The sequence below is a fragment of the Suillus discolor genome, assembly GCF_016758755.1.
Source record: "Suillus discolor strain FC423 chromosome Unknown F5147scaffold_704, whole genome shotgun sequence".
NCBI classification, from domain to species: domain Eukaryota; kingdom Fungi; phylum Basidiomycota; class Agaricomycetes; order Boletales; family Suillaceae; genus Suillus; species Suillus discolor.
In genome coordinates, this window is record NW_024541951.1 from 1 (window position 1) to 9,558 (window position 9,558).

The 9,558-nt window shown below is 49.9% G+C and overlaps 3 protein-coding genes across 3 annotated transcripts; 1 reads left to right on the plus strand and 2 right to left on the minus strand.

Moving 5' to 3' along the window:
* F5147DRAFT_646789 (uncharacterized protein) lies at positions 1-1,169 on the minus strand. Its single transcript, XM_041433158.1, has one exon. The coding sequence runs from the start codon at positions 685-687 to the stop codon at positions 58-60; it is 630 nt and encodes a 209-aa protein (XP_041284028.1). The 5' UTR covers positions 688-1,169; the 3' UTR covers positions 1-57.
* Positions 1,170-1,997: 828 nt separating this feature from the next.
* Positions 1,998-3,436, plus strand: F5147DRAFT_740802 (methionyl aminopeptidase). Its single transcript, XM_041439464.1, has 7 exons — positions 1,998-2,452; positions 2,503-2,651; positions 2,700-2,799; positions 2,854-3,058; positions 3,113-3,162; positions 3,215-3,283; positions 3,338-3,436. Exons 1-7 carry the CDS (start codon positions 2,063-2,065, stop codon positions 3,410-3,412), a joined length of 1,038 nt encoding a protein of 345 aa, XP_041284029.1. The 5' UTR covers positions 1,998-2,062; the 3' UTR covers positions 3,413-3,436.
* Positions 3,437-8,289, minus strand: F5147DRAFT_740803 (nucleoporin subcomplex protein binding to Pom34-domain-containing protein). Its single transcript, XM_041439465.1, has 2 exons — positions 4,058-8,289; positions 3,437-4,002 (listed from the first exon to the last, which is right to left on the minus strand). The coding sequence occupies exons 1-2, from the start codon at positions 8,090-8,092 to the stop codon at positions 3,496-3,498; spliced, it is 4,542 nt and encodes a 1,513-aa protein (XP_041284030.1). The 5' UTR covers positions 8,093-8,289; the 3' UTR covers positions 3,437-3,495.
* Positions 8,290-9,558: the final 1,269 nt, after the last annotated feature.

The window sequence follows — 9,558 nt, forward strand, 5'->3', positions numbered from 1 at the left end:
CGATAGATGGCAATACACAACTTTATAATTGCGCATGAAGCATATCCTTCACCACTACTATTGTTGCAGACGAGCTATATCTGCGCGCAATAGATTGATTTCCAGTTCCTGCTTCACATGCTGCTCTTTTTTCTCCATTAGCCGTGTTCCTTTCAGCTCTGCGACTTCCTTCGTAAATTCCGCCCAATTAGTATACTCCGTGTCCTTCAAGAGGTCCTTCACAATGCTTGGGAGCTTTCCTCTAACCTGCCAAATCATGGATGTGCTCGACGCGATTCCTGCACTCGTTGCAAGCTGTAATGCCTTGGTGGCCCAGGCAACGTGCGTCCAACATTCGCGATCATATAACGTAGTTTTCGTTCCGACCTCCTTATCTGTCAATAAAAACTCCAGCAGTTCCTTCTCATATTCTGCTTTCGTTTTTTCCGCAATTACGATTGGTGGCCATCGCCTTTCGAACACTGCGACGAACGCTGGCCAAGTGGTTCTATCCACCGATGGAAGAGCTTTGAACCATATCTCGGCTTGAGAACCTGTTCCCAAGTAGTCTCCGAACGCATCCAGTTTGTCCGTGCTCACAGTGATAGACTGTTGCCTCATTGCACGATTAAACGACTTTAAGAAATCTCCAGGGTTTTCCGATGTACGATCATCACCGTGAAATATCTGCAGTGTTTCCGTAGGCATTTCGATTTTGGCTTGTGCGTTTGCAAAAAAACCTATTTAAATCGTAGTCTGGTGCTGTGGAAATAGATTTGAGCGGTTTGATTTTCGTATAACGCGGTAACGGTTGAAAGTCGAGTGGAGGTAGTTGTAGGTCTAGTTCTGGGACGTCTAATTCTGGGAACGGGACGTTGACTTGGTCTTCGTCTCCGAGGCTGCTAAGGGGCGAGCTATTCGAAAGATACGGTGTGTTCTGTGAGGATGATTCCGGTGTATCCAGCGGGGAGGAATCGGTGGACGTATCCATCGACCAATTTGACCAGTGGATTTTTAAACGAATATTAGTCACTGCCTTTCCTGTATTTGCTCTGGGTCTTAAGCGTCTGGGCATCAGTTTCCGATGAGAATCCACGTAAATGATAATGCGAGTACAGTCCTTTTATGGTTTCCGCAGATGTTTTATGAACACCTGCTGTCTAGCTTAGACCTTCTGGGCGTAACGCGACGTAAAAGAACCGCCTTCTTTGTTATACTTCGTGTAACTATACACGTTGTGTTCTGCGTTCCGAACTTGCTTCCGAGTTGCGTTTACACAATTTCGAAGACCAAAGCTGCGACTGCGACTAGAGCTTTTTTAAGCTATGACAAAGACGATGTTGGATAGTTTGAATGCGCTCTGTTCACCACGATGAGATGGGCCAACCTGGTTTAGTGATGTGTGACTACTGGAATGTGTGATGATGCTACATGCTCTCACTCTGTGCGAAACTGTCAACCTCCTCCGATTAAACCTCGGAAACCGCCGTGGGACACTCCTCGTCTCTGTTGCCCATGAGACCCCTGGTCCAGCGGTCACCGCAAGCCTCGATATGACCCCTCAGGCTGAAGTGGTGCGTCCAGATTGTGTCGAACTTAGTCGCTCGAGTATCATTGTAGTGACATGCACACATACCCTGTGGCTGACAGTCTCCACTGGCAACTGGAAAAACGGCCGCACTTGCCTTGTGTGGTATTGCAATGGTGACATTCTTCTCGCTTCCATGCACCATAACCATATGATCATCTCCTTCATTACTTGACATCCGGGGTGAATTTCAAGGTGACATTCAGAAGAGAGTAGTGAGTAGAGCCGATGAGAACTTGACGCGGAGTATTGTTAGCGAGAAGTCCCAGACTGAAAAGTCGGGTTGCAACTCCCTGAGCCTGTCACAGTCAAAGACATATAATATGAATCAGGGCTTCGGGAGCCTACTTGCCATCGTTGAAGACATGTCTAGACTGGGTCATTGAAAAATTAATCATTCACTTTTCCAGCATAGCCACCGAGGTATGCGGTCCGGCCCGCCGCCAACTTCCTTCTTAACTTGTTAGTTCGCTCATGAATACTGAGTACTGAATCATGAACAAGTTGTTTCCCCCTCTTCTTTCTCCTCGTCTACGCTCGGCAGTTGTCTGTCGCAGCTATTTGAAAAGATATATAACAACATCACCTGCATTTGACTCTGATGAATCGCGGGAATTCGAGGATTTTGGGACGTACAATGTCATCTTACCTGAGGAACCGTTCGTGTGGGGTGTCTCCCATATAACCCGGCGTCCGGTTCCAAGTCATATTGTTCAACCAAAATACGCAGCGCAGCTCGACCCCCCAATGTCATCGGAGATAGACCATACGCAGCAATACGAAGGAGACGGAAGAATAATTCTGGGTAGCACAGACGAGAAGCGCCTGCGAGCAGCTGCGACGCTTGCTAAGAATGTGCGCCAATATGCTGGCTCGCTTGTGCAGGTGAGATTCATCAATGCTCACTATACGGATGCAAGATAATTTGTCGGTAGCCAGGTGTGACCACCAATTCGATAGATGCTGCAGTACACAACTTTATAATTGCGCATGAAGCATATCCTTCACCACTGCTATACAAGGGCTTTCCACGTTCGTGTTGCACCAGTGTCAACAATGTTGTTTCGCATGGCATACCAGACGAGTGAGTGCTTTTGTACGAGCTGTCTTTCAAGACTCAACAAGGTGACAGTCGACCTCTCGAGGATGGGGATATAATTAACATTGATGTGACAGTCTATTTCAACGGTTATCACGGCGACACTTCTTCTACTTTCCTCGTCGGAGATGTTGTAAGAAACATCCCTCAGAACAATTCCATTCTTCGTGATTTACTTGCATGATAGGACGAACCTGGCCGAGACCTTGTGCAAATGACAAATGCTGCACTCGAGGCTGGTATTGACGCTTGCGGACCTGGTAGACCGTTCAATGGCATTGGAAGGGCTATACATGAAATCGTCCGAAATACCTGTCATTCTGTCTGTCCTGCCTTCGCTGGGCACGGCATAGGGACCGTTTTCCACCGACCCCCTTGGATATACCACACTCGCAAGTCCATGTTTTGTTCCCGTGTTGATGGTATCATTGACGTTTGCTTTGCAGAAAATGAAGAACCTGGCGTAATGCTTCCTGGGCATTGCTTTACCATCGAGGCAATCAACTCAGTGCATGTCGTGACCTATTGCTAACGTCCATTTCTTTCAGCCTTCTCTCGTTCAAGGTTCTAATCCTAGTGTCTGGATTTTTCCGGACGGCTGGACTGCATCGACGGAGGTACGACTGACCTGCTATAAGCCCGAATATTTTCCTAACGGTTGTCATGAGCAGAATTGTGCACGAAGCGCTCAAGCAGAACATATGATTCTCATCACTGAGACTGGTGTAGATGTTTTAACGCAGTGATTGTTTTATTCACCTCTAGGACAAATTGGCAATGTGAAACATATAATGTTACTTTTAATACATCTGCATAGTGCCTAACCCATCTACGACGGCGTAGTCATTACCCACTCACTCATAAATCTAAGCAGCACCTGGGTGAGATCCCCCTTGACATTTCTGTTGTCATCGACGCTCTTTTGCAGAATAGGCTTCGCTTGCTTCAATAACTTCTCCAAATCCGTCGCCATCTCTCCCGGCATTCCCCTCCTAATTCTGTCTGTGAGCGCCCTAGATGGTCTTTTTGAACTTTCTCGCATATCCATGGTTTGTGGAATGTGATCCTCCGAGTCCATTTCAGCAGTGTCAAATTCTGGCTTCGAGAGCCACATCGCAAGCTGCGTTGCCGCATACACGAGCAATGCCTCCACTGTCTTCCGGGCTGTCAGCATGCCTTCCTGCACATCAAGCGGCGTATCTTTGAGGGACGCAGGGGGGGCGATGGCCTGACCTGCTGGGCGATCGACGAGGTGTCGTAGGACATCAAGGGTGCAGTTCGCGAGTTCAAGCAAGGTTCCCAAAGATGCTGGTTCCCCCGGCACCACCTTGGAATGCTGCAGGAAAACGGTAAATAAATAAAGTTCTGCTTCAGAACGTGAAGCTACGCACAGGAACTATCACTGCTTCTTGAACGGGCCATTCTTCTTGTTCACCAAGAAGAACGTCATACGCTCGGCTGATGCTAATCAGCGTAGACACCACAGAGCTTGACAGCCTAAATAACCGATGAACGAGACGCGCAGTCAACGGATGTTTCTGCAGGTCGGCCATGTCCACTGATAGCAGGGAGGATGCGGCGGTAGGCTCCTTTTCCAGCAATGCACGCTCTTCTGCAGTCACCGGTTCCAAGAGACTAGCGATGTGATTAGGGTGCGTCAATGCGTAGTTGAGTTGCTGAAGGAGCATGAGCGCGTGGGTTGTGAACACACGTAGGACCTTGACGACTGCTGGGTTTGGGGAGGCAGTAGGAGGAGCACTCTCCGCAAGCGCATAAAAGAGGCCAACGACCTGTTCCATCTCCTCCAATAATGGTAGTGTAATCGGATCACCGACACTCCAGCTCAGCGCCCGGATAATCTGCTTGCCATACAGTTGCACGAATCCGCATGCCTCTGCGTCGAAGAAGTGGTGTTGCCGCTTGAGAGCGGAGACGATAGCAGAAACTATGGCTATCATCGAGCAGTATGTCTTGTGTGCTGGGCTCCTCTCTCCAGGAAGCTCAGGCAACACAACATCGATCTGCCCTGAGCTTGCCGCAAGGCTAATTCCGTTGTTACTGTATGCCGAAATGATGCCTTCACTGGCGAATCTTTCAGCCCCGGATGATATGCTTACTACAGCCATGTGGAATAGGAGGATGTGGGGCGCGTACAAAGGTTGCCTGCGTGTGCGAAGCAGGGGCAGATCTGTGAGGCCGATCACATCTGTCCTAGTGAGTAATTCCAAGCTTGATTTGATGACATCCGTCTCTTGGCATCGGGTCAACCATGTTACAGACGAGACGTTGATATCAGGACGCGTGCATTGCTCGAAGACTGCAACCAGTAGCTCCATATCCCGATCAAGATCAAGATCAAGCCGTGTACGGGCAGAGTCAAAGGTAAGGCGGAGAGCATCAATTACCAGTGGAAGCGTTGCGTCCACCAAGCCAGAAACGGCAATGCGCCTGCTAGCGGTGAGGACCTTAGGTCGTCTGGCAAGATTCCGGCACTGGCGAACACAGAAGTAGATGACCTGGAGCAGGATTTGATGGAAAGGCACGGATAATTGTCCCAGGAATGACTGAGAAGGAGGTTGTGCCTCATTCAACAGGACTTTGTGTATGTTATCCACGAGGTTCATGAAAGACGTGATGTGCTTGTCGGTATCCGAATCAGAGAACCAGACCACTTCAAGAATTGATAGCAACAAGTTGAGTCGCGTGCCATGGAGTTTTGCCATCATGTCTCCCGACCTTTTCTCCAAAGCTAGGTCTCCGGATATCGTGGCCGAGAGTGATAGGAGGTTTGAACGGATCTCTGGCACTGGCCGCACAAATGGCAACACTTGATGCAAAAGGAACTGCCACGACTCCGTCAAAGCCGTCTGAGCGTAGGTGAGGGAGAGATTGAGATTTAAGGACGCGATTCTCTTTTCTACTTCTTCCACTGCATTTGCCCTATCATCACCCGACACGCACTGTTGCATACGACTGCGAAGAAGTGCTATGGAGAACATGAAGTCATCACCAAACTGTCGCTCGTCGCTGAGATCCTGCGACTGTAGGTGAGTAAGGGAGAGGCCCGGGAAGTCCTGCTGAAGCTGCGTGGCGAGTTTATCAGAAAGACTGGGGTCATACGATGTGCTCTTGGCTTCCAATATCAATTCGTTGAGTTGATCTTCGGATTTGAATGATGGAGCTAGCTTGCTGTAACTCAAGGGCTTCTTCGCGGGCTCACAGGACCTAGGCTGTGGCTGAAGGAAGATGTCCTGTCCAATGACACGCACAGCATATGACTTCACCATGTTGCGATACGACTGAACAGATACTGCTTCGTGGAGACTTGATCGGCGCTCGTCGTCCAATATGATGAATGTCTCTGTCTCGTAGTCAGGATCGGGACCGAGCTCCTCTTTAACAACAGCAACCACATTGGTCCAAAACTCGTCATTGCCACGAGTAGTATCAATGAGATTTTTGTGTTCAAGCCCGTGTTGCCACACGACATAAATGAAGCGAAACACCGATGCTAAGAGTTGGGGATTGGCCTCCCATAAGTCTTTCCACCGACTGAGCGTTTCGTTAGCAACTTCGAGGGCGCTCATGTGCTTCTTCGAATCATCCTCCCCTTGCGATTTAGCGTTCTCCTTGCTCTTGATTTTGTTGTTCGGAACCCGGAATTGTCCTGTAACGAAGAGGTTGGCTAATGCTGGTTCCTTATCAACGGCAAGGGCTATGAAGTTCCAAACGGCATTGCGCAGTGCGAGATCCTCGTACGGGTGCTGTACAATTCGCACGAACGATGCGACAGTGGCCTCTGGATTCGAGAGATGACCGATGATTGTCGCAGGCGAGGGCTGAGTCACAGACAAGGATGCGCAGAGAGCATAAAGAACTCTGATCGACTCTAGCGGAACAGCGGTCCCAATATCTCGCCCTTTAACATAATTTGCCAGGACGTCGACGGGATCTATCCTGGATCTCGTAGAATCCGTGAACCCAGCGCCTCCCGCTACCCGCGCGCACAGAGCTTGCTCTAGAAGACACGGTTTCGAGGAATAGGGAATGGACTGTTTGTAGCTAAGGACTAGCCTAGTGAGACTGAGGTGTGACTCCAGCAGGTAGATCAGACGTCTGGCATCGCCATAGCGTCGTGAAGCGTAAAGGGTGCCGAGGATGTGGGGGGCAACCGCTATCGATGATACAAGTGGGTTGATAGTTGACGTCGTGGCCTTATGCAGAAGAGCGTCAGCGACAGCTTGGCTTAGGGCAGGGAAGGGACGATCGCCCAAAGCGGGAGGAGATTGCTTGAGAACATAGCCATAAAACGAAGACACTCGTCGTCCAATCTCAAACCTATCGCCAAGCTGGGCATACTTCCAACTCAAGTGCTCCACCCATATCTCCCCATGGACGAACACTGCTGCTCGGAGTAGAACTTCCTCTTTCACCTGTTTAAGGCGTTGATTGTCAAGTGGAATTGTGAGCACGGACGCAAACGCTTCATGGAGGAGTTGTTGGACGAGATTGAGCAATGCGAGAGTCATTGTATAGTGACCAGAGATCCGCTCCGCTGGTAGAGCGACTGCCGCAAAACCTGACGTACGACTAGGGCCAAACAGCACGCTGGTTGAACGGATATAGAGCCATACACGCAGAGAGTATTTTGGCAAGGATAACAGTGCTGATAGAACGCTCATCGCAGATGTGATTAGCTGGGTTCGCGAAAAACTTCGAGCTTGTGAGCGACTGAGGGCTTCCTCCAGAATCATTGTCGTGAGATGGACGAGGTCGGGCGGCTGATTGTCCGAAGAATTATTAGGGTCGCCACCGCTCTCGAGAGATTCCAATAGCTCTTCCGCCAGCTCTTCATTGTCTTGGATGACGCTGCGAATGAGGTCAAGAGCATCTGTCGCGAGTGCTTCATCACCCCCCTCATCAATCTCCATCCCGACGTCTTCAAGCCTGAGCGTCAAAGGAATAGATCCAGGGCCTGTACGGCCGAAGGCAACGTCCTGGTATAGGTCCACGGTGCCCGTGTACATCCTCCGCCGAGTTACGTACTCAGTGAGCACGTCCAAAACCACCTTCCATCCGCTGTGCTCATGTTGCCAACACACTGCAATATGATCCCCACCATCCCCACTCAACAGCCGACCCTTCGAGCGCGCAGGCATCACGGAGCCTCCAGGAAGGCGAATAGCACGTAGGTTTGTGTATGCGAAGGATGGACCGGCAGCCTGTGCTTTCTCATAGACAGCATTAGGACCGGTGCAAGATGCCAGGGGAATGACCAGCGAGAAAGTAGGCAACTTATCCACGTAGTAAAATACATGTCGACTACAAATCTCACGGTCACCATCATCACTTTCATCAGCGGGAGGTTGGGTGGACGATGCTGCAGTGGATAGTGGATCAGTATCAATGAATCCAGACGTAGTCATTGCTCGAAGAAGGCGGATGAGCGGCCGGAAGTGAATTGGGAAGCGTGTTCGTGCAACATCAAATATGGCGCGACGTGCAAGGCCCTGCCGCCAATCCGATTGCCAAAATTGTCGGCATATCCCTGCTATAGATTGACACTCGCTGCGCCCAAACAGCGCAATCCAAACTTCAACCAAAGAGTCGAAGTCGGGAATGAGTTCAACAGGGACCAATTCAACCATTGCAATGACAAAGCCTAAGGGAAAATGATCTTTAATGTGCTGTTTCACGCAGAAAAATGTTGTCACCTTTGAGTACAGAGCGGAATGCAATAGCATTTGGGTCGGTTACAGTCGACCCTGTCTTCCAAGCAACGGAGGTAACAAACAGTGGGGAGGTTGTAAGGAGAGTCAACAAGAGCTTGAAAAGGCCGGCTTCAGGACTGAAAGCTGCCCGTGCCATAAGTACATGCGATGGCTCCCTTTCCTTAGAGCGATTGTGGTGCGGATGCAGGGAGTCTAAAAACCCGCGATACGATTCTGGAATCTCTTTCAATTGACCAGCTTTTGAGGTCAACCGCGACAGAACGAAGGCCCATGCTAGGTGTGTGCACGCGTGCTGGCTGGACAAGTTGGATGTCACTAATTTCATGAATCCTGTCTGAGTGACTCTGGCGGACGAGGGATAGAAACGTTTTGTCAGGAAGGTAGTGCCGAAAATCTCTATCCTCATCCTCTTGCCACTCTCTCCAAATCAAGAAGACCATCTACGTGACAAGTATCCATCACGCCGCCGCAATACATGCTGCAGTTGATTGCCTCATCATCTAACACCCAAAAGGGTCGAGGTTTTCTGCGAGGTGAGCCCAAGGTTCGTGTTGTAAGCAGCTTCAAAATATTCTAGACCAACCAAAGGTCCATCGCAAAGTGAACATACCCCCAGACTGTCCAACAAAAGATGCACCTCTAGCGTCACGAGTTGCTCCTTCATGTTCTGCTTAGCCCAACGAGAGGCAATACGTGCATCGGCATGCAAAACCTCTGGGATGTCCATTTCAGTTTTGTGAAGGTATTCTGTTATGAGGTCGAGTGCGAATTGATGACTGTCTTGTAGGATTCTGGGAAGACACTTCGTGGCAACGGCATGGATTGAGTCGCCAGTGTTTTCGTGGGCACGGAACAGTGGAATGAGGGCGCGCAATACGAATAGGCGTTCGGAGTAGTAGAATGGCGTGATTGCTGCGATGAGCTCGTCCACAACGCCTTTATCGGTTGAGCCTCCGTTATTTGAGAGACCTTCATTATATAGGAATGATCGAAGGAGAACAAAAGCCTGAATTTCATCAATCCCGAACGAGTACTAATTGCAAGTGTGAACTCCCTCTCGACTTCGTCGACTTGCAACACACACCATCCGCGAGCGTGACTGAGCCAGCCTCGACTGCTTTTCGTGACGCCGGTGTGGGCGTTCCATAAGGTTTGGCGAC